Source organism: Eulemur rufifrons, chromosome 8, assembly GCF_041146395.1.
Source record: "Eulemur rufifrons isolate Redbay chromosome 8, OSU_ERuf_1, whole genome shotgun sequence".
Classification (NCBI taxonomy): domain Eukaryota; kingdom Metazoa; phylum Chordata; class Mammalia; order Primates; family Lemuridae; genus Eulemur; species Eulemur rufifrons.
In genome coordinates this window covers 32,571,513-32,598,342 of record NC_090990.1, presented here as the reverse complement: position 1 = coordinate 32,598,342, position 26,830 = coordinate 32,571,513, and the positions used below count along the sequence as shown (strand labels likewise).

General features: G+C 37.4%; 1 protein-coding gene across 1 annotated transcript in view; it reads left to right on the top strand.

The window, feature by feature from the left end:
- The window catches only part of EIF2B3 (eukaryotic translation initiation factor 2B subunit gamma), a 101,064-nt gene that overhangs the window by 46,886 nt on the left and 27,348 nt on the right, over positions 1 to 26,830 (top strand). Inside the window, exon 6 of the mRNA XM_069479866.1 lies at positions 22,682 to 22,771. Coding sequence (XP_069335967.1) covers positions 22,682 to 22,771 — 90 coding nt within the window. The remainder of the gene's footprint in view (positions 1 to 22,681; positions 22,772 to 26,830) is intronic.

The window sequence follows — 26,830 nt, the reverse complement described above, 5'->3', positions numbered from 1 at the left end:
ACTGCACATTCCAGCCTGCATAACAAAGCAAGACCCTGCCTCTACAAAACAAATAAATAAAAAACATTTTAAAAATCAGGAGATAAGTGTTAGAAGAAGAAACTAGGCCAATGAAGAAAGGTATTAATAGGCTCATCTTTTATAGTGGGAAGTTAAAAAAAATAACAAACTTAAAAAAAAAAAAAACACCATAATAACTCCAATGTCTTAATATTTTGTTCTTAAAATCTGTTTGTAAACAAAGGATCTTCTTAGAAGTAGTAATAATTAAAAAAAAGAATGGAAAAACAAACAAAAAAAGAAGTATCTTTAATGATGAAGACATATTTTATAAGTTTAATAGTTCCTTCATTTTCACTTTCTTTTTTCTTCTATTAAATACAAGTAACATGGAATATAGCAGTTTTTATTTTAAAAAATAGAACTGGTATTATGATCTTGTTTTTCTAAAGGTACATCTACCTATTTGTATAAATGCATAGAGAGAGGGGTCATTTATAATGATTGTTATTGCTGAGTAATAAGAATTATGATGAATTTTTAAAACTCTTAGTAATTTTCTAAAGTCCTTGAATTCTATAACTATGCATCTTTTTTCATAAAACAAATGTGATTTTAAAAAAACAACTAAAAATATTTATGTTCGGCCAGGCGTGGTGGCTCACGCCTGTAATCCTAGCACTCTGGGAGGCCGAGGCAGGTGGATCGCTCAAGGTCAGGAGTTTGAGACCAGCCTGAGCAAGAGTGAGACCCCGTCTCTACTAAAAAAATAAACGAAATTATCTGGCCAACTAAAATATATACAGAAAAAATTAGCCGGGCATGATGGCACATGCCTGTAGTCCCAGCTACTCGGGAGGCTGAGGCAGTAGGATTGCTTGAGCCCAGGAGTTTGAGGTTGCTGTGAGCTAGGCTGACGCCACGGCACTCACTCTAGCCCGGACAACAAAGCAAGACTCTGTCTCAAAAAAAAAAAAAAAAAAAATATTTATGTTGAGATAGTAACAATTCTGGAATGTGGAAGTATGGATGATTATTGTTTTTCTTTGTATTTTTCTGTATTTTTAAAATTTTTCCCAATTTAAAAAGTTTTTAAAACAAGCAAAAGCTCACATGTATTATACTATCTTGGAGATTAAGAAGTCTAAAGGGGGAAAAAATGAAACCTAAGGACCTAAGGAGAGCAGCAGGATTTTAGGGGGTAGTATTGTTTCTAAGGATAGTCCAATGGATAAAGCCATTGTTCTTGCTTTTGGGAAGGGGCCTCGCCTCGTTTAATGACCATGGCAAGAGATGCCTGCTAGGGAGGAGACCAGTTGGGGAGAATTTTGCTCTTGCTGAATAAAGCCAGGTTGCTTCAGAATGCATTCTGCAGTGGATATGGCTAGTGGCTTTTGTCGGATTATTCATTTCTTCCTTACCCAAAACAAAAGAAAAACTAACTGAACTCTGAACCTGTCTATTCTATTTAATTTTTGTGGGAGTTTAAAGATATGTTCACAGATTTTTTGAAACATTTCCCCTCAGGAGGTAGAGCTTAATTTCTCTCTCCCCTTAAGTGTGAGCTGGACTTAGTGATTTGCTTCTAGTGAATATCATGTGGCAGAAGCAAAAGGATGTCACTTCCAAAATCAGCTTATAAAGACTGCAGCTTCTGTCTTTGATGCCCACTCAACATTCTCGTACTCCCTCTTTCACTCTGGGGAAGATACCTCTAGGTCATGACAAAACTCTGGGGAAAGGAAAGCTAGCTGCCATGCCCTAAGGACACTCAGGCAGGCTGTGGAGAAGCCCATGTGGTGAGGAACTGAGGCCTGCCAGCAACCACGTGAGTGAGGTTAGAAGCAGATATTCTGAGGCCCGTCAGCAGCCATGTTGAAAGCAACTCTTCTATCCATCGAGCCTTAAAACGACTGCAACCCCAACCAGCAGCTTGACCGCAGCCTTATGAGAGACCCCACGTCAAATCTACCCACATAAACCACTCCCAGATTGCTGAGCCACAGAAATTGTGAGATAATAAATGTTTGTTGTTTTAAGGCTCTGAGTTTGAGGTAATGTGTTACTCAGTAATAGAAGACTAATTAAATTCTAAATCTTTAGGCTTCAAGTCAAGAGTTTCTTAGAAACAATGAAGTTGAAAGACACCTTGGGAAAAAAAAAATGCATGCTCATATAGCACTATTCCCTTCAGCCTTGTATTGTTCCCCCACATATTAGGGAGAGTCATATGGCTATATGTGGGATGCACCTTGTCTCAGTGAGATGCCTTTTTCTGAGATCTTGGACAAACCACCAGCTCAATCCAAATGTTAAAGCAATGGAAAGTCACCCTTCAGGGGGTTTTATTGTTTAAATATTGGCAACAAATAGCCCCATATTTCTTTTCTTGTGTTCCTAGAGAGAGAAAGGCCTAGGTTAGGATAAATTCCTGAGAAAAAGAGCTCCCTCTTAACCCACTGTGTCCATTTCTATAGTGTTATGTGATAAACAGAGATACATTACCTACGTCTCTCTTCAAGGAAGGACATGCTGCTCATCATCTAGGTAGTGTAGTCAACAGTCAGCCTTTAGCTCTGACAAACTTCAGAATCTACCTCATATGCAAAGAGTCGCATTGTCTGAGGTCATGCATCTCCTGACAGCATGAGGCAGGGATATAAAGGGCCAGCCACTTTGACAGGCAATACTTGCTCCAGTATTCCCTGCTGGGCTGGTTGAAGCTTTATAAAACCTGCATCTTAGTTCAGTTTTTTCCTCTGCCCAATCCTGCTTCCTCTCCCTCCTTTCACAGATGTTAATTCCTAATAAACATCTTACACCCCAAATTCTGTGTCAGCATCACTTCCAGAGAATTTAACCTTTAACACACAGTAACATGATTTACCCTGTGGTTTGCCACCAATCTGGTAAAGCAAGTTTTCTCACCCTTGGAGGGATCATTCTTTCAACTGTAGAATTAAATTGCCTGGGTAATTGTTTTCTTCCTCTGAAAGCAAACCTGTTGCATTGATTAAAAACTATAATGAATGTTATCTAATAACATTTGATAGCTAACTGAGCATAGTATAAAAAAATGTATATCCATTCCATCAGAGCCTTTCCAGCTTCATACTACTGTAAGTATTGATTTCTCGTCTGCTCTTCTCACAAGACCAGTAGTTCTCAATTCCAGAGAGCGTTTTTTAAAATTCTGATACCTGAACCCCACCCCACAAAAGATTCTGATTTAATTGAGCTGCCATAGGACAGGCATTTCTTAAAAGCTCCTTTGGTAATTCTAATGTACTAGGTACTCCTGTTCAACCTATCAGAGTTTGTGGCCCAGCAGTGCTTTGATGCTTGATAAATGGATAGTCTTTTACTCTATTGGATTCTAAAGGAATTTTCCAGCTCCCCAGAAATGAACAGTAATAGAAGTCGGTCCAGCAATCTGAAACTGCTGCTTGGAGCTCTGATTCTCATTCTCTAGGCCATGTCTATAGCAGAAGGAGAGGCCCACAAGGGCTCCAGCTAGCGTATGCAACATCTATCTAACACCATAGATGTGTTCCCAGGATCAGATAAACCCTAGAGTACTCAATTGGCAGTCCACTCACTGTATGTGTGATGTTGTAGTCAGCTCTAATGATATAGTTAACATTTTGAGCATTCTGGTTGTGTGACTCTAGAGAATTAAATAACATATTAGTTAAAACTTACTTAGCTGACTATTTGTCTACCTCTTATAAGGACCTTTGTGATTACATTGGGCCCACCAAGATAATCTATGGTAATTACCCCATCTCAAGACCCTTAACCACATCTACAAAGTCCCTTTTGCCATATAAGGCAACAGACTCACAGGTTCCAGGGATTAGGATGTGGACATCTTTAAGGGGTCATCATCCTGACTGCTACAGTCCTCTTGTTCCTTTTAACATGATTTTCAACAGCTGTATAATAATAATCTGTCATGTGAATATATATCATCATTTATTTAGCCATATCCAGTATTGTTGGGCATTTAGGTGGTTTCTAATTACCTGTCACTTGATTTTTTTTTTTTAAAGTCAGGTTTATTGTGGTGTCATTTATATACAGTAAAATTTACTGTTTACAGTATACAGTTCTGTGTATTTGAGAAAGTAGGTGCAAATTAATAAATGTGTCAGCAGTTCCCAGGGGTGGTATGCTCTCATGCTAGCTCACACTCAACTTTTAGAAATTAGTTTAAAAATTTTAGCTGAATTTTTCCTACCCACTTGAATAATGGCCCCATCTTCCTTCTATACTATGCCATAGGTGGGTCAGTGTTTATGTCTCATGTCTCCTTGGAGGCTCTTGTCTTCCTTAGATTTCTGGCTACTTGGTTGCCCTGTAAGTTAAGGAAAGGTGTGATTTTATAGATTATTCTGTTTTTTTCTTCTTGTTAAGATGGCAGCAACTGTCTTTCCAGCTTTCTGCATCTGAGGTAGAAGACAGAAGTCCTGGCATTGATTTTCTTTTTTATATATCACTACTTTATTGAGATGTAATTTTCATACCATACAACCCACCCACTTAAAGTGTATAATTCAGTGATTTCAGTATATTCAGAGTTGTGCAGCCATCACCACAATTAAGGTTTAGAACATTTTTATTACCCCAAAAAGAAATCTGCTACCCATTAAGTCACTCCCTATTTCCCTACTCTCCTTCCACTCTAGGCAACCACTTTCTTTTTCTTTTTTTTTTTTTTTTTGAAACAGAGTCTTACTCTGTTGCCCAGACTAGAGTGCCATGGCGTCAGCCTAGCTCACAGCAACCTCAAACTCCTGGGCTCACCCCATCCTGCTGCCTCAGCCTCCCAAGTAGCTGGGACTACACGCATGTGCCACCATGCCCAGCTAACTTTTTCTATATATTTTTAGTTGTCCAGTTAATTTCTTTCTATTTTTTAGTAGAGACGGGGTCTCGCTCTTGCTCAGGCTGTTCTCGAACTCCTGACCTCGAGCGATCCTCCCACCTCGGCCTCCCAGAGTGCTAGGATTAAGGCATGAGCCACTGCGCCCGGCCGGCAACCACTCTCTGTCTCCATAGATTTGCCTATCCTGGACATTTCATATAAATGTAACCATATAATATTAATATGTGGCTATTTGTGGTAGGCTTCTTTCATGTAGCATAATGTTTTGAAGTTTCATCTGTGTAGCATATATCCATACTATTCTTTTTTATTGTTGAATAATATTCCATTGTGTGAATATATCACATTTGAGTTATCCAGTGAGTTGATATGGGCACTTGATTTTAAGTCACCTTTTTTCTACCAGGGAATCATTTAGGTTTTTGTTATCCAGAATTTTGAAGAATCCCCAAAAGAACATAAAGTATTCTTTCCTAGACAAACTCTATGCATTTTAGAGGGATAGGACCAACATTATAAAAAAGAAAAGTAGACACACATCATTTATTTATTGGATTGAATTAGAAAAAACTATATAAATTTTCAGGCTGTTAGGCTTTTTAAAAATCATGGTTCTCATAATAAGTAGGAAATTGTGTTTGCTACTAAGTTTGGTAGATGATTGATTTGGGTGGTAGTAATAAATCAATGGAATTATTTTATTTAATTTCACATTGTTTTTTAATATTGTTGCTTGAGTTTGGGACTGCGAGTGACCTCTAAGTTGTCAGGGGAGGTGTTCATAAATTCAGAGCATATTTGGCTTTCTGATAAACTCAGAAAAGTTAATGAGTTCTTGGTATTTCTTATGTCAGAGGGCTGTGGGGTCAGCTGCATTTCATATCAAAAGAATATTCCCCATATCCTTATGTTTGCAGTCTGAGTGCTGTCAAAATAAGCTCTCTGCAAAGTATGATGTCAAGCCTCAGGGATGCTAGGGTTCCCTCCTTTCAGTTGGGTAGTCATGGCCATTGTAGGGAGCCTACTTTTCCTAGGCCATCAGAAAAGGATGATGATGGTGATGTTGACAATGATGATGGTGTTGACCATGATAATGATAGCAGCTATCATTTTTCAAATTTTATGCCAGGCACTGTTAAAGGCTTTGTATTTCCTCACAATAACTCTGTGAAATAAATACTATTATTATGCCCATTTTACAGATGAGGAAACTGAATAAGGATTTAGTTAAAAATAAGAAATCTCAGCCGGGTATGGTGTTGCATGCCTGTAGTTCCAGATACTCTGGAGGCTGAAATGGGAGGATCACTTGAGCACAGGAATTCAAGTCTAGCCTTGGACAAGATAGTGAGACCCTGTCTCAAAAAAACCCAAAAAAACAAAACAAAACAAAACTACACAATAAATACCAGTAAATGTTTATTTAAATGAATAAGTGTGAAATTGTGTAATGACCAGCCATTATTGAGGGTCTACAATCCAGGGCTTTGGCACTTTGTGATGAATGTTGGAATATAGAACAAAGATTGGCAAACTTTTTCTATAAAGAGCCAAATAGTAAATATTTTAGGCTTTGCAGCCCATATGGTCTCTTGCATTTATTCAACTCTGCTGTTACAGCACAAAGCCACAAATTAGTGTGGCTCTGTTCTAATAAAACTTTATTTACAAAAATAGGAATCAGGGCCATCCATCCGGCAGGTTTGACAACCCCACTAGAGTTCTTTTCTTTTTCCCCCTCTATAAAGAGTGTCTACGATGGAGCTTTATTAGTACAGTTTATTTCTTACAGCATTCCGGATATAACTAACTAGATCTGGAATTCTTTCTATGAAGAAAGAAGAGTTTGAACAATAAGTATCTCTTAATGTATTAAAAATATCTTTTTTATAGATATTTCTAGAATCATGGGCTCCCACAGCTTGTAGGTCATTTAGTCCAGTCCACTATTTCAGATAATAATGCTGAAAGTGAGGAAGAAAGGGTTTCATTCCATGTCATATCTAATTAGGAACAGAGCTGCTCCTTATCCATTAGTTCAAGCTTTCTACTTCTCATCCCTCAAATCTGGTATTTAAGTATTTGTTATTTTGGTCTTTAAGGCAGAAGATTTTATCCTTGAGGCAAGAGACTTTATCTCAAAGACTTCATCAGCCTTGGTGGAAGATAAGATTATGAACAAAAAGGTTAACAAACAATAGCAAACAATATCAAATACTGAATAATTATGGCCAGTGGACACTGTTAAAAGAATTCAGAGGAGATATTAAACTTGAAGGATGGATTTGGATCAGATATGGAAAGGGCCATGGGAAGCTGAATCCTATGTGGGTAGAATGCTATGAGCAAAGGTGGAAGGGCAGGGTGTGCAAGGCTTGTTTAGGAAACTATAGGCAGGACATTGTGGCCTGAATGGAAGTTCCATGTTGGGAAGCTTGAGGAGATAAGGCTGGGAAGTTAAGTTGCTCTAAAAACAGAGGGCCTTAAATACCAGGGAATCCTTAAAGACTTTTGAGGAGGGAAATGATGATTCAAAATTCAGAATTCTGAAAAGATAATCTGACTGCAATATGTAGGATAGATTTAAGGTATAAAACTTGAAAAGTAACACAGTATTGCATTGCCAAATTCCAAAACTCTGAAGGGATTATGTCTTTTGGAATACAGAAAGAACTACTTGAGATTATTATTATATGAAACAAGGGACCTGACTCATTTATGCATCCATCAAGCACTGATGTTTATGCTTTGCTTTATATTGGAGTTGGCAGTCTTAGACATGAAGTTCTTAGAAGCCAGAGTCCTAGTTACAGCTAAAGGGTAGTTACTGTCTTCTGCTTTCTTTTTTTTTTTTTTTTTTTTTTTTGAGACAAAGTCTCACTTTGTTGCCCGGGCTAGAGTGAGTGCCATGGCGTCAGCCTAGCTCACAGCAACCTCAAACTCCTGGGCTCAAGCGATCCTACTGCCTCAGCCTCCCGAGTAGCTGGGACTACAGGCATGCGCCACCATGCCCGGCTAATTTTTTCTATATATATTTTTAGTTGTCCATATAATTTCTTTCTATTTTTTAGTAGAGACGGGGTCTCGCTCTTGCTCAGGCTGGTCTCGAACTCCTGACCTTGAGCGATCCACCCGCCTCGGCCTCCCAGAGTGCTAGGATTACAGGCGTGAGCCACCGCGCCCGGCCCTGCTTTCTTTTTAAACTCCCTGGAAACTAGCTTATGGCTGCATATAGTGTACTATTAGTAAATACCTTAATCGCAGTAGTATTTGACAAAGAGAACAAGGCTTGGGCTTGATGGGAGCAAAGAAGATGGACTTAGTTAGAGGTGAGGGGATGATGAAAAGCAGGTCGATGTGTATTTTTCCCTCATACATGTTAAACTCAGGGCTTTGGGTAAACACTGGCGTCACTAAGACCAGATCTTCTACCAGTTTCCTAAGAGTAGGTTGCATTTTGTTGTGGCAGATTTTTTTCCTCGTTCTTCTAATCCACACCCCAGTGACTCAGGATCTTTGGTGTGTCGTTGTAATAGGGCAGGCAGCTGGCTGTATAAATGAGCAGTAAAAATGTTCTTCCCCCATTCCTATGACCCTCTGGGGTATTGTGTTCTTCCTGCCTCAGTGAGATGGTGTGAGTAAAAGCTAATTATATTCAGATTTTCAAACATTTTTTGAATATGAGAATACAGTACTTGCATCTTTTTTTTAAAACAGAATTTCCAAAGGTGGAGGCTAGTTCCTATTGGACAAACACTAAAGTTATTTTGGAAAAGACCTTTGTGTATACAGGAGAACCAAAAATGTCTTGTAAAGTTTTCTTACTTTTGTAATGGTTGTAGAAGAAAAGGACAATGATGGAATGTACATCCCATCTGTTTTCTCTCTAAAATATTTGCTTGATTTCAAAGACAGTGTTTTGTTGGGCTTTATGCATATTTGGTCCTAAAAAGTGAGATAGTATAAGACACCTGTTGGAGCAGGAGTCCTGCTAAGCCCATAATCAGGTACAGAGGCAGTCTCCCCAGCAAACTGTAGTTATCAGGTAGTACTGGGAACTTTACTCCAAAGGGTGCACATTCTAATGACCTTAATTGGATTTGAACAAAGCACAACAACAAAGCACAACACCTTTCCCACATGTCTAATGTGTAGAAAAGAATGTTGCTGGTAGAAAAAGCATGGTACTGGAAATTCAAGTCAGGAGAATTTGGAATCTAGTCATGAGATAAACCAACTGAGTGACCTTGAGCAAATCACTTTTTTCTCTAAGCCTCAATTTCCCCAGCTGAAATTGGCTTAGTTGCTCTTTAAAGACCACCCCTCCAGCTCTAAAATTCCTGTTTTATTTCTGACAAACATATGTTTTTAATAGTTCATAAGTAAAAGATATTGTGCCAAATATTTAATAAGAAAATCATGTAGCTTTTCCCCAGTGTTTTTTTTTTTTTTTTTTTAATACTTGTCAAGGTTTTTTACTGGAAGGCTAATGAAAATATTAAAATAAGCTTCTAAAGGATATCTTTTTAGATGGAATAAAATGTTTACAAGTTCATCTTTTTAGACATTTATATCTGGGGAGACAAGGACTATAGTCAAGACTTCAAAGATTGTGGCCAAATCTATATTTCTGGGACTGCAGATAATGAGAAATGGTGTAAACTCTTGATTATTTTCCTGTTGGTATGGAAAGTCTTAAAATATTATTTATATAAATTAATACCCACAATGCTACTAACCAGCCCTAATCCCTAAAGTGCTTCTCTGATTTGCATTTTAGGGTGAGGGGTGCAGAAGGATTTGTGGAAGTCAGGATCATGAACTTTCCCAAGAATATCTTGTCTAGTGTAGGCACTGAGGCTTTTAGTCTTACTCTTCTGTGCTTTTAACTCTCACTTCTATAAAATGATACGGCCATAAGAGAACCCCCATGTCAATACCTTTAAACCTTTTCTTTGGAGCTGGCTATAGACTTCAGAAAAGAATCTTCCAATCTCCTGCCTGGGTAAGTAAAAGTTGTACTGCCAATTCCTGATCATTTCAGGGCTTCTGCAGTATAAATCAGGTTGCTTCTTAGCTTTCCTTATGGCTGGTTTAGGAGTCAGCTTTCTTGAAAATGCTAAATATATTACCACCATCCTGATTTCCAGCTTCCAACATTTTGTTGTCGTCTCTTCTTGTGGTCTTTGTCCTTGTGTGTTTATGTCTTTTAAAAAAAAAAAAAAAAAAAGACCCTTTATTGTCACTGAATTTTTGGAAGGAATAGGGGTTAACGCCTATGTTTAATCTGCCATCTTTACCCAGAATCCTGTTTCCTTCATTTTAATCTCATATCTTTCTAGTCCTTCACTACTGCCCCTCCTGCCCTCTCTCCTCTCTCTGTCTCTCCCTTTCTGTCTCTCCCTCTTCTTTCCTTCTTCGTCCAATCTGGATCCTCTATGCCTTCAGGCATTTCTCTGCATGTCCTCACTCATTGTCCTTTTACTATAATCCTCAATTTTGGATTACTTTTAACATCTACTTTGTCTACTACTACATTGTTTCTATTAAAGTTTTCAGGAAAAATATTATACACTGATACAAACTGGCAGCCCTATAAATTCATGGTTCCAATCTTAGCTGAACCCTCAGAACCATCTGCATTCTTACACCTGTCCTGAGCTAGCTTTCCACTCTTCTCAGCAGCTTTTCTCTACCATCGCCACTCTCCTGGCAGAAAATGACCCTGCCTTCAGAGAAAATCCTAGTGAACAGATAAATGATTTCCCCAGCATACTACCCCTATCTGTGACTTTGTCTTTACTTAGACCCACCCACAGTTCCTTTCCTCTAACATTAGATGAAGAAATTTGGGACTAGTCACTTCATTTATGCCTTTTACCCCTTTCTCCTCTGCTGTTTCTGGAATCTTGCTCCGTTTATTTTTTCAATACTCTCCAGAATTTTCAGCTTTTCTCTCTACTATAATTTTACCCTAAACCTATGAATACATTGCTTATAGAATAAAGCACACATTCCTAAGACCTTCAGTCATTTAACCATCCTTACCCCTCCAGCTTCTGGTTTTATGAGTCATTTTTTCAAGCTTTATATTCATATTTATGCAAAGAGAAGCCTAAGCCTATGATAGAGTTAAGCTTCTCTTGTATTTGGAGTTTTTGTTCTAATGAGTTTTTTTCATTCTGTTCCATTTCCCCCCCCTCCCCCCCCCCACACACACATACACACCCCTTGCTATTCTCCTGTCCCCAAATTTTACACTCAGCTTGTTCTGGAAAAAGTCATTCTCTGCAGCCTTATAAACTGTTAGGACACACTCAGTTTAAATTAGTGGAGGCTTTCTTTCCTCCTTCGCTTTGTTACTGCGGACTCTCTCAGAATGCACACCAGTTCTCCCACTAGGCTAGAAATTCTCAGGTCCCATTCACAGCAGTGCTGGAAGTCTAATAATGTGTCCACACATGGTAACTAGATGAATTTCAGTTTTTAAACATACATCTACTGTAAACTGCTTCTTTGCCTGCCTATCAACCTTTTTCTACCCACTCTTCTAGGGACTGTGTTGGGGAAAAGAACTCCCAGGTGGCCTTTGCTATACTTATGCAATGAGCAGGATAAAAACAACTCGGTTCCTCTTGCACACATGATGGTTCTGGGAATGGGGAAGAAGGGAGCAGACCTCAAGAACATTTCATATTGCCCTGAGCCTAGGGACCTTTGTAGATTTGAAAGAAATGAGGATCCGAAATCTCTTGAGATCTTCTGAGGGATAATTAAAAATCTTGTTATTAACTAAAGACCTTTTTTTAGAGTCATTAAAAGCTTTGGACATTTACAGTATTAATTTTGTCTTTCATGGACATATTTCCTTCTTTCTGAACTGTTTTTTTATTCCCTCGCTTTATAGTTCTACAGATGTTTTGTTTTGTACAGTGTTGGTGGTGATACATACATATCTTTATATTCAATTTTCTTTGAATTAGAGCAAAACTAAGCAAAGTCTTAAGAGTGTGCAGTGCTGCATAACCCTGTAGGCCAGTATCTGTGCGGTAGTCTTTCTTACAGATTCCCTAGAAATCCTAAAGCTTTGTGTCTGATACACAGTATTTCTAGTTAATATTAGGAGCAAATAAATATTGAAACACAGGTACAGCTTAGTCCGTGAACTTCCTATTTAAAAGTAATCTCCCAAAGCAGGCAGCTGCTTCTTTGGGAACATTTCGTAATGTCTGCTTTCCTGCTCTCCAAGAATGTATGATGAAACCTGGAAGCAGGATGATAAAGAGTTCCTCTAGGCTTGCCTTTCATTAAGAATCCCATTCCTTAGCAAATTCCTGAATAAATGGTACCAGTGGTTAATAAACTCCTAAATAGGATGTTCAGCAAGGGAGCAAGTTTAAAAACAAGGATTTCTAATCTCAAAGCATTCTGTCTTCCTTGCCCCAAATTTAGATGTGGGACTATTTGGAACAGCGCTTCATGTATTAATATATAGAATTACTAGGGTTATATATGGAGTGAAGAAAGAAGTTGCTCAAGGGGCCTTATGAGTTAGTAGAAAAGTTTTACAGGCACATATACCTACGTTTTAATCCCAGTTCTACTAGTGTCTACTTCTGTGACCTAAACAAGTTACTTAACCTCTCTTAGTCTATATTTTTCCTCATCTGTAACATGAATTCAGAGATGTTTTAAAGATTACTATTTGTGAAAGCTCATTGCAAAATGCCTGGCACATAATAACTATTCAACAAATGTTGGTTCCTTTCCTTCCCTTAAGTAGCCAGAATCAATTAGGATGTTCCAGTTAAAGGGCACAGATATTGATGTCCTGGGCAGATGACAGTTCAGAGCATAGGAGAGCCCTGAGTTCCATCGTGTGCTGCATTGTAACTCAGCTGTCTCAAGGAACAATAGAAAATCTGAGGAGACCTATAACAAGTAATAATTGAATTAGTAGTTAAAAATCTTTCAACAAAGAAAAGCCCAGGCCCAAATAGCTTCTTTAGCGAATTCTATCAAACAGTTAAAGAACAAATAATGCCAATCCTTCACAGTGTCTTCCAGAAAATGGAAGAGGAGGGAATACTTCCCAACTTATTCTATGAGGCCAGTATAACTCTGATACCAAAACTAGACAAAGAAAACAGAAAACCAATACCCCTCATGAATACAGGTGCAAAAATCCTCAACAAAATATTGGCAAATTTATTCTAGGAACATATAAAAGGAATTATATACCATGACTAAGTGGGATTTATCCCAGGAATGCAAGATTGGTTTTAACATCTGAATATAAATTAATATAATATACTATATTAATGGAATAAAGGATTAAAAAAACACATGATTATCTCAGTAGACACAGAAAAAACATTTGATAAAATCCAAATACCCATTCATGATTAAAAACTCTCAAAAAACCAGGAATAGAAGAGAACTTCCTCAGTCTGATAAAGAACATCTACAAAAAAACATACAGCTAACATATTAAACAGTGAAAGATTGAATGTTTTCGCCTAAGATTGAGAACAAGGCAAGGATGGTTTATCTAGCTACTTCTATTCAGCACTATACTAGAGGTTCTAGCCAGTTCAATCAAGCAAGAAGAGGAAGTAAAAGGCATCCAGATTGGAAAGGAAGAAGTAAAACTGCCTTTATCTATAGACAACATCATCTTGTATGTAGAAAATCCCAAGGACTCCATAAAACTACTAGAATTAATAAAAGTTCAGCAAGATTGAAGGATACAAGATCAACATTCAGTTATGTTTGTATATACTGGCAATGAACAACCTAAAAATGAAATTATAAGAAAATAATTCTATTCACAATAGTATCAAAAAGAATAAAATACTTAGGAATAAATTTAATAGGAGAAAGGCAAGACTTATCTACTGAAACGTACAAAATATTATGAAAGAAATAAAATTTCAGTATATGGAGACATATTTCGTGTTCCTGGATCAGAATACTTAAGAGGGCAGTTCTCCCCAAATAGATCTATAGATTCAACACAAACCCTATCAGAATCCCAGTGGGATTTTTGTAGAAATTGACAAGCGAACTTTTATGACTCAATGAAAAGATGACTAAGAACCCAATGTCAAAATGGACAAAAGATTTGAATAAACATTTCACTCAAGAAGATATACAAATGGCTAATATGCACATGAGAAGATTCTCCACATCATTAGTCATAGAAAAATGCAAATTAAAACGATGATGAGATACCACTTCACACCCACTGGGATGGCTATAATTCTTTTAAAAATAACAGAAAAGACAAATTGATAGGGACAGGAGGCAGATTAGTGATTGTCTGAGACTTACGATAAGAAAGGGGATTGATTGTAAAGAGTCATGTGAGATCTTATTTGGGTAATACAAAATGTTCTGTAATTGGACTGTGGTGATAGTTGTACAGCTCTGTAAATTTTATAAAAATCATTAAATTGTATATCTAAAACAGGTGAGTTTTATGGTATGTAAATTATACTTCAACCAAATTCAGAACATGAACATTTTATGAGATAGATCACCCAATCTAATAGATCGATGGTATGGTGGGGAAATTGGAAAAGGGACCTTTTTTTTTAATTTTAAGAAATGAGGTCTCACTGTCTTGCCCAGGCTTGCCTCAAATTCCTGGGCTCAAGCCAACCTCCTGCTTCAGCCTCCCGAGTAGCTGAGACTAGTTGGCATGTACCACTGTGCTGGCGTAGAAAGGGGAACTTTTATGGAATTTTAAAAAATGAAATAACTAAGTGCAATGTGAGACCTAGAGTGGATCCTGATTCAGACAAACCAACTATAAAAAGGCAAATCAGAATATGGATCGGATGCTAGATGACATTATGAAACCATCAATAATGACATAGAGATTATAATTTAAGTCCTAATCCAGGGGTGGGGAACCTGTGGCTTTAAGACCACATATGGCCTTCTAGGTCCTTAAGTGCGGCCTTTTGACTGAATCCAAATTTTACAGAATAAATCCTTTTATTAATACATTTTTGTTCGTCTTTTATATTTTTTTTATTTATTTAATTTTTTTGGAGACAGAATCTCACTCTGTTGCCCCAGGTAGAGTGCAGTGGTGTCAGCCTAGCTCACGGCAACCTCAAAGTCCTGGGCTCAAGCGATCCTCCTGCTTCAGCCTTCTGAGTAGCTGAGACTACGGGTGCACACCACGACGCCTGGCTGATTTTTTCTATTTTTAGTAAAGACGGGGTCTCGTTCTTGGTCAGGCTGGTCTCGAACTCCTGAGCTCAAGTGATCCTCCTGCCTCGGCCTCCCAGAGTGCTAGGATTACAGGCGTGAGCCACTGTGCCCAGCCTATATTTTTATTTTTAAAATGAACGTATTTAAAATGCCAAAGAATAAAATAAGTTTCAACGAAATAATCCTCCCAGATTGAGGGGCACAATTAGAACATCAGTAACCCAGAAGGGCTAAATTGACAGCTGCTATGCTCATGATTTAGTTCTAATTTCTCCCACCTACCTGATGCCGCTACCACACGAGGCTGGTTGGCGAGAGTTTACAGGGGTCGAGTATGCCAGTCTGTCATCAGCTTTTGCCAGTAGTGTACTGTCTTTCTGTTTGAAGTGGAATTTGTGAATAGTTGCACAGCTTGACAGTATTTTTAATTCTGTCTGCGTAACAGCCCATCATGTCAAAGAAGACCAAAAGAACACTGAAGGAAGAAAACAGATTTTTTAATGAGGATTGGGAATTGCAATATTATCTTGTTGCTGCTAAGGATAAGATGATTTGCTTGCTTTGTGATACTGCAGTGTCAACATTAAAGAAATTCATTGCTCATCAGCATTATAACACTCGTGAGGACCACAAATATTTTAAATTAGAGGGAGAGGCGCAAAAAGTTGTATTGCAGAAATTAAAAGATGAAAAGCAAAAGCAAATAGCAATAAGAACTGGAAATAATGTCACTGAAGCAACTTATAAAGTAGCTTACATACTGGGGAAAAAAAGGGAAGCCATTCAGTAATGTAGAAATTGTGAAAGAATGCATTGTCAAAGTTGTAGGATGATTAGACCCCGATAATGTTTCAAAGTACAAACAACTGCCTCTTTCAAGGAGAACCATAACTGATCAACAGCATGAATTAGCCTTCAACGTAACAGAACAAGTTCATGCAATACTTCAAAAGGAAAATATATATTATTCAATTGCTTTGGATGAATCAACTGATACTACTGACTCAGTGCAGGTTTTATACTTCATTCGGATCACAACAGAAGATTTTCTTTGCTACAAAGAGTTACTGGCTTTGGGCACTCTTGCGAGCAGAACATGGGGAATAGATATCTTCAGCAACTTTTAAGATAAATATCATAAAATTGGACTGAATTTAGTAAATTTAGTGAGTGTATATACAGAGATGGTGCACCTTCCATTATAGGAAAACATGAAAGGTTTATTGCACAGATAAAAAAAGTATTAACAGATCCACATGCTCTCATTTCATTGTATCTTGCATCAGCAAAATCTCTGTGCTAAAGCTACTATTTTAAGTGACACTTTGCAAAAAGTTATAAATATTGTTAACCATATTGGTGCAAATGCAGCACGGCATCGTGAGTTTCGTAACATGCTAAAGTTGAACGATGAGGTATTCAGTGTGGATTTGCTGTATCATTCTGAAAGTGCGTTGGCTATTGCAGGGACAGATCAGCCAAAATTTTATCTCTGCGAGAATAAATAGTTAAATTTTATGAAGAACAGAATCAGCAACGTGAATTATTGAAAGAAGATTTCTATAGGAATGCAGCATTTCAGTGTGATATCATGTCAAATCAAAATGACTTGAATATTGATTTGCAAGGCAAAACTAAGTCTATATATGATATGTGGCAAAGAAATCCAAGCATTTCAAAAAAAGCTCTTTTTTCAAAACACTTCTTCAAAAGGAAATTTTGGTGTTGTTTTTTGTTGTTTTTTTTTTTTTTTTTTTTTTTTGAGACAGAGTCTCACTCTGTTCCCTGGGCTAGAGTGAGTGCCGTGGCATCAGCCTAGCTCACAGCAACCTCAAACTCCGGGGCTCAAGCGATCCTACTGCCTCAGCCTCCCGAGTAGCTGGGACTACAGGCATGCACCACCATGCCTGGCTAATTTTTTCTATATATATATTTTAGTTGGCCAGATAATTTCTTTCTATTTTTTTTTTTTTTAGTAGAGACGGGGTCTCACTCTTGCTCAGGCTGGTCTCAAACTCCTGACCTTGAGCCATCCACCCGCCTTGCCCTCCCAGAGTGCTAGGATTACAGGCGTGAGCCACCGCGCCGGGCCAAAAGGAAATTTTGGATGAGCGTTTTCCCCAGTTAGTAAAGGTCACTGATGAGCAGGCTGATATATGCAAATCATTTGAAGAATACGCAGCTGTTACAGACCTATTAATTAGAGAATACAATGAAAAGCTCACTGATCTTGAGAATCATGATATCACACTCAAATTAGCATCTCAGCCTCACCTAGTTGATATCACCAAGGCACCTAAAGAACTACAGATGGAATTGATTGAACTCTCAGTAGATGGCATTTTAAAGTCATTGTTTGATACTAAGAAAGATCCAATTGAAATATGGAAAAATGCAGTAGAATACTCACACTTTTGGCAACATGCCCCCAAAATGCTTTCTTGCTTTTCAACCACTTACTGCTGCGAGTCTACATTCTCCTACCTAACCCAAATCAAGACGCCCTTAAGGTCACAAATGACTGATACCATCTAGAGGATCAACTGAAACTGCGGACCTCCATGCTGCAACCAAATATTCAAATGCTTTCCAACAAAAAGCAGACATAACGAAATAATTAAAAGGTTAATTAACTTTAAAATTAACAAATAGTTTTCATTTTTTTGAAATTATTAAGTACATGGTCGTTAGATTTTTACAAAATAATGTACATTTTAAGTATATCTTATTGAAGTTTGTTGAACATGGCCTTATTTGATTACAGCTAAATTAATGCAGCCTTCCAACATGAAAAGGTTGCCCACTCCTATCCTAATCAGTTAGAAGTGCATACTACACATATTGATGTATTTGTAGGTAAAATGATATTGTGTCTGGGATTTTCTTTAAAATACTGTATTAGTCTTCCAGGGTTACCATAACAAAGTACCCCAAACTGGGTGACTTAGAACAACAAAAATTTATTGTCTTATAGTTCTGGAGGATACAAGTCTGAAACCCAGTGTGTCAACAGATTGGTTCCTTCTGAGGGCTACGAGGAGAACCTTTTCCATCCTCTCTCCTAGCTTATGGCAACCTCGGGCATCTTTGGCTTGTAGATGATGTTCTCCCTGTATCTTCACATCATCTTCCCTTTGCTTGTCTGTCTCTGTGTCCAAATTTCCCTTTTTATAAGGACACCATTTAGATTAGATTAGTGCTCCCAAATACCTCATGTTAACTTGATCATCTACAAAGACCCCATTTCCAAATAAGGTCACATTCACAGGTATTGGAGATTAGGGCTTCATCTTTTGTGGGGGACACAATTCAACTCATAATAATTCCTATAGCAAAAAATAAAAAAGATTGGCAAAATGTTGATAATTGTTGAACCTAGTTGATGGATATGTATACATTTATCTCTGATTTTGTGTATATTTGAAATTATCCTCACTAAAAAAAATTTTTTAATAAGTGTGGGTGTGATCGCTTCTTGGCCTTTTGGCTAAGATCAAGTGTAGTAAGTGTGGGTGAGAAAGCAGAGACTGGAATAGACATATGTACACCCATGTTCATAGCATTATTTACAGTAGCCAAAAGGTGGAAGCAACTGAAATGTTCATCAGCAGATGAATGGATAAACAAAAGGTGGCGTATACATACAATGGATTATTAGCCTTAAAAAGAAAGGAAATTTTGACACATGCTACACCATGGATAAACCTTGACAACACTATGCTAAGTGAAATAGGCCATTCATAAAAAGACAAATATTGTATGACTCCTCTTAGATGAGGGACCTAGAGTAGACAGATTCATAGAGAGAATGTAAAGTGGTGATTGTCAGGGGCGTGGGATAGGGGTGAATGGGAAGTTATTGTTTAAGGGGGCAGAGTTTCAGTTGGGAAAGATGAAAACATTCTGGAGTGGTGATGTTTGCATCATTCAAGTAATGTGAATGTATTTAATGCCACAGAACTATAAATTTCATGTTATGTATAATTTTACCACAATTAAAAGAGAAAGAAAGAACAAGAAATTTTGTTTTTAAGCTTTGAGAAATTTCTTCCTGATCTAGCTTATTCATTGTTTTACGTGGTATTGTGCCTGTTACTGTCACTAGTTCATCAGTAAATGCAGAATGTATGTTTGTGGTGGATTCCCATGTTGAATTCCAAAAATGATTTTTCAGAAGGAATTTTATCTTCCTCATTAGACTGCTTTATGTATGTTTGGAAAAGAACAAATGAGAATAAAATCACAAGTATATAATCTACCATCTTTCCAGTAGTATTCCAGGAGCCATTTGTTTCAGTATGATGTGAAATGGGTGGAGAAAGGATTCCTGGAGGTAGTAGACTTGAGCTGATCCTGGAAAAGAATGCCCAGGATATAGAGAGGCAGGATAAAAGAGTGGACAAAGACCTAAAGCCTATAATGAGAAGGGTGTGGAGGAAAGGGGAAAATAAGATAGACAGTTGCCTCTCTAGAGCTAAGTGGGCCCAAATGGGGCCTGTGGGCTCAAATGGGTAGCCTGTGCCTACCTCACTTTACTCATGGTCACGCTGCTGGGGTATTAGAAGTTGAAGGACCCTTGACAGTCAAATATTAAGAGATGTTTAGAGAGGAGGTGGATTAAAGAATTTGGGGCAAACTTTCTATAAGATGAAATTGACAACAGAAATTCTGAAGTCACAGAGGGAAATGAAGTTGTGGGGCTAATGTCTGATAGGGAAGTACCATGCCACCTGAGAAATCTGGCCCCAGCAGAGCTCAGAATGTAATCTTCATTATAACTCTGGGAATGTAGTATGCACAGGGGGGTGCTCACATGCAGTTATATGAAGACTGCCATAGCCAGGGCTATGCCTGGCACACTGAGAGAAAGTATAGATACTCTATTATGTAGATAGGCTAAGAACTCTCTTAAAGATGTTTTGAAAGCCATTATCTTTGTGGTTAAATAGTAAATTTGTCCTTGGATTTTTTTCAATACTTATTTCATGTACACCATCCTTATTTATTCTAAGGTAATATTATTAATAAGAAATAACTTTTAATAATTGTTATAATTATTTGACCTATTGGGTTTTTTCATAAAAACATACTTTATTTCCCTCAACAATATAAACTTTACAAATTCAGATTCTAAAATTTGTAACTTACTCTTTTAAAAATATGTCTATAAAAATAACTCAAAGGTATTCTTTATGTACCTGATAATTATATTGTCCTGGTTTCTAAGACTTTAGTATCTTTGTCTATTGTCTATTCACATTTCTAAGGTCTTTTCTTTGCCACCTTCTTTTTCTTTTTCTATAATAGACATTTTTAAAAGCATTTTAAAATTCTTTTTATGTTAGATAAAGAGGAAAAAAAAAACCTGTAAGGGTTCTTCAAAGATCTTATACACTTTGAAGTTTGAATTTTTTGTATCACTTCTCTGAGCTTTTATTTTTACTTTATCATTGAAAGGATTCTCACAAATTTTTCACATTTCTTAAATTGCAATAGACTTTTTCTATGGTTGATGAATTATGTTTTATTTTTTAAAACATAAAATCACAACTATTTCTAAATGTCTCATTCATTTCCACTTACTGATTTCTTTCTACATTATATACAAACCCAAAACATCATCCTGGCTCAGAGCAATAAGACAGTTATTCAGATTTCAATGGTACCTCTCTGAGGTTTTTATTTGTTTGTTTGTTTTGTTTTGTTTTAAAATATCTTTATTTCTAATATCATTCTAAAACAATAATATGAAATAAAGAAACTTCCCTTTTGGCAACTCAAATACCATTAATGTCCCAGTCCCAAGATTAATATTCACTACACATTTAATCTGAAAGAAAATAAAAATCTCCAAATCACTCATCTCTGTTCTCTCATCATATTCCAAATTTATAGCCAGTTAAATTTTTAGCTTTGAGTATACGAGTTAAATTTCTAGAACATTTTCCCTTACAAAAAATGGAAGAATTTTTTGTTTTATCTACTTTATGGGATGAGAGTAAAAACTGAAAAAGCATTTATAAACTATAAAATGCTATATGAATATTAATGCTGTATGTACTATACAGTTTAGAAGATGATTATTCATACTTTTAAGTTATTCCTATCCTGGCTATACAAGTGGACCTCAACTGTAAAAATGAGAGTAATGTATCTACCTTATATGGTAGCTGTGAGGATTATATAATAAAGAGTATATTGAATGATTAAAGGAACTTATAAACCAAGAGAATGAACAGGAGAGTGCAACTTTCCAAATTGCTTAGATGAAAAGAAATTAGCAGAATGTGGACTTCAAATGAAACCCTGGTTACCACAAGTAGACAGTCATACATTTGCCAAACTCTATTTCCTGAGGAATTTTTTAGAACCTGGGACTCTCAGAAAGTTAGGAAGGGGAAGTACCTTTTACTTTATTCTTCATCCTCTTTGTACACATTAATTGGTTTGTGTGTGTGTTATGGGTGTGGGAGTCAGAGTCCCAAGTCTCTGACTCTTCTGTTGTACTTTTGGAAGCATTTATACCCCCTTTTCCCAAAAGAATGGAAGCCAGGGTGGCACACTATAACTTCATTTGATAAATTACTTATGGAGATCCCATGAGAATAATTTTCCTCAACACTGTAAGCCAGTCAAAGAAAAACAACACAGAGTAGAAGAAGGATGACAACCAGGCAGCTATGACTGGAATCTCCATTTTTTCATCCTACTCCTTCCTTCCCCTCCCCCAGCTGTTTGTTTTTATTAAATAAGATGATCTGGGGCATTACAAGCATGGCATTTTTTAAGGCTGAAACCAAAGATGGCAAACTAAAATAGATAGCACCAAAGCAGGTGCCCTAATTTGACCTAATTTGTTTGTTTGTTTATTCAACAACTATTTATTGGACATTTACTCTGTGTGAAGCACAATACAAAGTGCTAAGGCTGTGAAGATAAATCTCTGCTCTCTGCTGAATTTCATTCTAGTGGAAGAGAGATACATAAACAGGCTATTTCCTTGTTGTATAAGTTATCTGATAGAGGTAGGTACCAAATGCTGTGGGAGCACAAACCTGGATTGTCGGTGAAGGTTTCCTGGAGGAAGTATATCTGGGGTGAGTCCTGATTGATAAATAAGGAAGTTAGGAGTATTTATTCATAGAATTTACTTCAACTTCTATGAAGACGGAGAATATATGCCAAATCCTGGAGATAAAAGAAAGCATGGCTAAGGCATGGCCTAAAGAAAGTGGGACAGTTAGGGTATAAGCAGGAAGATGTTAGTTATAAGAATTGTGTGCAAGAGTTTGTGATAGAATAGAAGAAGGTGGATTGTCAGTGATTTGATATCTCACCAAATTTCTAGAGAAGTCTAAAAGCCTCGTAGAGTGTGTGATACGGTTTCTAGGGAAAAGACCTTTTATGTGGTAGGATCACAGCTAGTGTCCACCATCCTGGTCTCCCCCTGAGTGGGGTGCAGGCAGCATGGCTCTGAGCCTTACAAACTTCCTAATGCCAACTACTTGATGATGGACTGGAACCCATGTTACCTGATTGTGAGCCCCTTCTTTCTTATTCTTTTTGCAGGTACCCTAGAATACGTTTCCACACAGGCCTTGTGGATGCCCATCTCTACTGCATGAAAAAATACGTTGTGGATTTCCTAATGAAAAATGAGTAAGAAAGAGGGCGGTAGACTCAAATCTACAATGCTTAACAAGCTACCTTGTGACTTAGTTAACAGTTTTAAACCTTCATAATTTAAATAACCAGTTTATATAAATAGCACAGTTGGTTCTCACCTTTGTTTTAGAAATGAAATTACATTATCAGAATACTGTTATTTTGTCTGTACCTGAGTCCCCTGCTTATTTTTGGGGCCTGTGTTATAGCAAACTAGCAAAGTATTTTTGTTAAACTTATAGTAACTCATGATGGGCCAGGCAAGGTGGCTCACAACTATAATCCCAAGCACCCTTATTGGTAATGAGTATTACTTTAAATCAGCTAATTTAATTAGGAGAGAAATGTAATTTCCCTTGGTGATTGATTGTATGTGAGGAGTGGAGGAGGGAGTTCTTCCTATTTTAATTTTTATTTCTTTGAAAATATTTTTATATGTTTTTAACATTTATATCTATTTCTTTTTTCTTTTTCTTTTTTTTTTTTTTTTTTTTTGAGACAGGGTCTTACTCTGTCACCCCCAGCTAGAGTGTAGTGGCATCATCATAGCTCATTGCAACCTCAAACTCCTAGGCTCAAGCGATCCTCCTGCCTCAGCCTCCTGAGCATCTGGGGCTACAGGCATATGCCAACATCCCTGGCTAATTTTTCTAATTTTTTGTAGAGATGGGGTCTCGTTCTTGCTCAGGCTGGTCTTGAACTCCTGGCCTCAAGCATTCCTCCCACCTCAGCCTCCCAAAGTGCTAGTATTATAGGCATGAGCCACCGCGCCCAGCCTATATCTATTTCTTTATTGAGAATATTCTTTATCTCCAAATAAAGTCAAAAAAAAATTTTAATATTCTTTGTGCTATTTGTAGCAATTATTTTGTCTTTTTAACTTGATAGGATTGTTTGTTTACAACTAGTAGTGAAGTCTGTTCTCCTGTGTGATTTCTTGAGAGGATTTTGTAATTTCATGAGATAAGGCAGGTGTTTCTGGGAAGGCTGTGTATAAGAGGGAAGATGGAAAATAAGATTGGCCAGGGCCAGGGCACTGTATCCAGCTGGTGGCCCTCAGGCCCAAGGTCAGGATGTTCACAGTGGTTCCCAGTAGCCTTGTATCATTTCTTGGCACAGCTTTGAGCTGCCACCACTTTGACTAGGAAGCAGGAAGAGTAATTGTTTCCCCCATTAAGCTGCTAAGCCAGCTGCATTATGGGAATTGACCTAATGCTGAGCTCCAGCAGAGATGGGTGGGACCTGGCAGGACTGCTTCATATACTCTCTTCAAATCACTGATCTCGAACAGCTCTGCCTGGTGGGGCCATGTGCCAAGACTTATTTGCTCGCCTCTTGCAGTGACAGATCTGTTTGGTCCATAATGTAAATATCATGGCCCTGAAATCCCCAGCTGTCCATGCTTTCTTTGTCACTTCTTCAAAGGGAACTGACTTGTTTTCCAATGGAGGGGGCCTAGGAACATTTGCTAACCGAACTGGTTTGGAGCATTAAAAGGGGAGAAAAAGAGCTAAGAGTAAGTGTTGTTTCATTCTTTGTATTCATATGGAAATTTTTAAATCTCCACCAAAAGATCAGGAGAAAAATCACATTGAAATTCAATACAAGAGCTCCCAGCTTACACAGAATTTTTCAAATATGTTTGACTTGATCCTTTAAAAATGACAAAAACCATGAACTGTATAGCTCCAGGGTTCATAATTTTCCTTATCCTCCTGGGCCTCTGCCTCTATCTTGCCTTCCTACCTATATTCCATCTGTGTGGTCCTGTGTCAGCATGCAGAGCTTCTTAAAATGGGGCTTGGGGGAGGTGGTGGCAAGTGTGCGGCAGCAGTCAGGTTTATAGAGCTGCCTATATTTTAACCCCTCTCTCAGGCCTCATTATCTCATCTCTCAGAGTATTGTAACTGGTCTCCCTTTCTTCAGTCTCCTTATTCCAGGCCTTCTTTTACACTGTTACTAGAATTACCTTATTAAGAAATAAAACTGATTGAGTCACTTTCCTGCTTAAAAACTACCACTGGCTTAGACTGCCACAGAAAGCTTCCATGGTCTGGCTCCCTTGCCTACCCTATCAGCTTCATCTCCTTTACCTTTCTTCTTCAACCCATACCAGGCTACTGCCCACTGGATTATGAATTCCTTGAAATCAGAAATATTATATTTCTAAGGTCTAGCACAGTGACTGGCATATAATAGATGCTTGGTAAATGCTAAATAAGTTAATTAGTGACTTAAATTCTGAAAAGGTCACAGTGTTAGAAAGAAAACTGAAAAACATGTGCTTGTCTCTCACTCCTCTGCTTTAATTTCCTTTGCTAAGTATAAATCAAAAACATACTCACTGTACTAAAGATCAAGTCCCTTCTTCCCCTGCTACAGATTTCTGGTCACTTAGACCCAATGTCCTATCTCACTATCTACCAGGAAGCACCATGCCTCCTGGGACCCAAGAAGGACAAATAAAGGAGAGCGCCAAAGCTCTTGGCTAAGGTTGCTTATTGCTTGTATCCGAGTGGTGTAAAGATAGTGCAGTAATTTTTTTGCCTTCTGAGAGTTCTCCTACACATTGATCTTTGATGTGATCTTCTGTAAGTGCTGGCCTAGACTGATAAGATTACATGAAAGTAAATTGAAATTAACTTTGTTGTGGGAATTCTCTAATAAGCATTGGTATATAAGTACAACTGTTGCAAGGGAGCCCACTCTTTTAAGTAGGGGGGAAGATGAAATTTGCTTAAAAACCACTTAGTCATTAGAATGGATTTTAAATTTGCAGAGGGTCTAAATCAAACCAGGAAATTTGTACCACAGAAATTAAAAAAAAAAAACAAGAGACAAGAAATTTAAGAATTCCAGCTGGATGCGGTGGCTCACGCCTGTAATCCTAGTACTCTGGGAGGCCAAGGCAGGAGGATCACTCAAGGTCAGGAGTTCGAGACCAGCCTGAGTAAGAGGGAGACCCCCGTCTCTACTAAAAAGTAGAAAAAAATGATCTAGACAGCTAAAAATATATAAAAAAAAAAAATTAGCCGGGCATGGTGGCGCATGCCTGTAGTCCCAGCTACTTGGGAGGCTGAGGCAGAAGGATTGCTTGAGCCCAGGAGTTTGAGGTTGCTGTGAGCTGGGCTGACGCCATGGCACTCTAGCAAAGAATTCCATGCAGGTTGCTGCAAAAGAAAAAAAGAAACTTAAGAATGGCCTAAAATTGTAAAATTTGATAATTTGCAGAAAGAAGAAAATCACTCATAATTCCACTACTATGAGGGAGCATACGGCAGAAAGGCAGAAATTCTCTACACCGTCATTGTCAAACACAGCTGTTAATATTAGAAAATTTTAAAACATTTAATTCATCACCATAGATTAAAGGAAAAAAATGTGATGAGCTCCATAGATGCAAAAAAATTATTTTTTTAAATAAAATTCAGTACTCATTCATTGATAAAATGTCTTAGCAAGTTAGAAAGAAAACTTCCTCAACATAATAAAGGGTATCTACAGAAAAACCTACAACAGTCATCATTATAAATGATAAAACAGTAGGAGAATTCCCTTTAAAATCAAGAACAAATAAGGATGATTGCCACTAGTCCTTCTATTCAGCATTGTATTGGAGGTCTTAGCCAGTATGGCAAGATGATGAAAAATAAATGAAAATAAAAGATAAAGGGATTAGAAAAGAAGAAAATTGTTATATTCATAGTTGATATGATTGTCAGAATCTACAGATAAATTATGAGAACTAATAAGATTGTTTAGCAAGGCAATTGGCTATAAGACCAAAATACAAAGTAAATTAAATTTTTATAAACCAACATCAAGAAGAGAATAATAGTTTAAGACACCATTTATTATACCAACAAAAAATATAGGAAACTTAGGATTACTTTAACAAGATGTGCATAGCCTTTATGGAGAAAATTTTTAAGTGGTTTTGAAACAAGTTTCTTCAAAAGACAAAAGCATTCTGCCTTCTCATGGGTTTTTGCCAATGAAGTCAGGGCACTGTGTTAAAATACATGTATACATACATACACTTGTACATACACA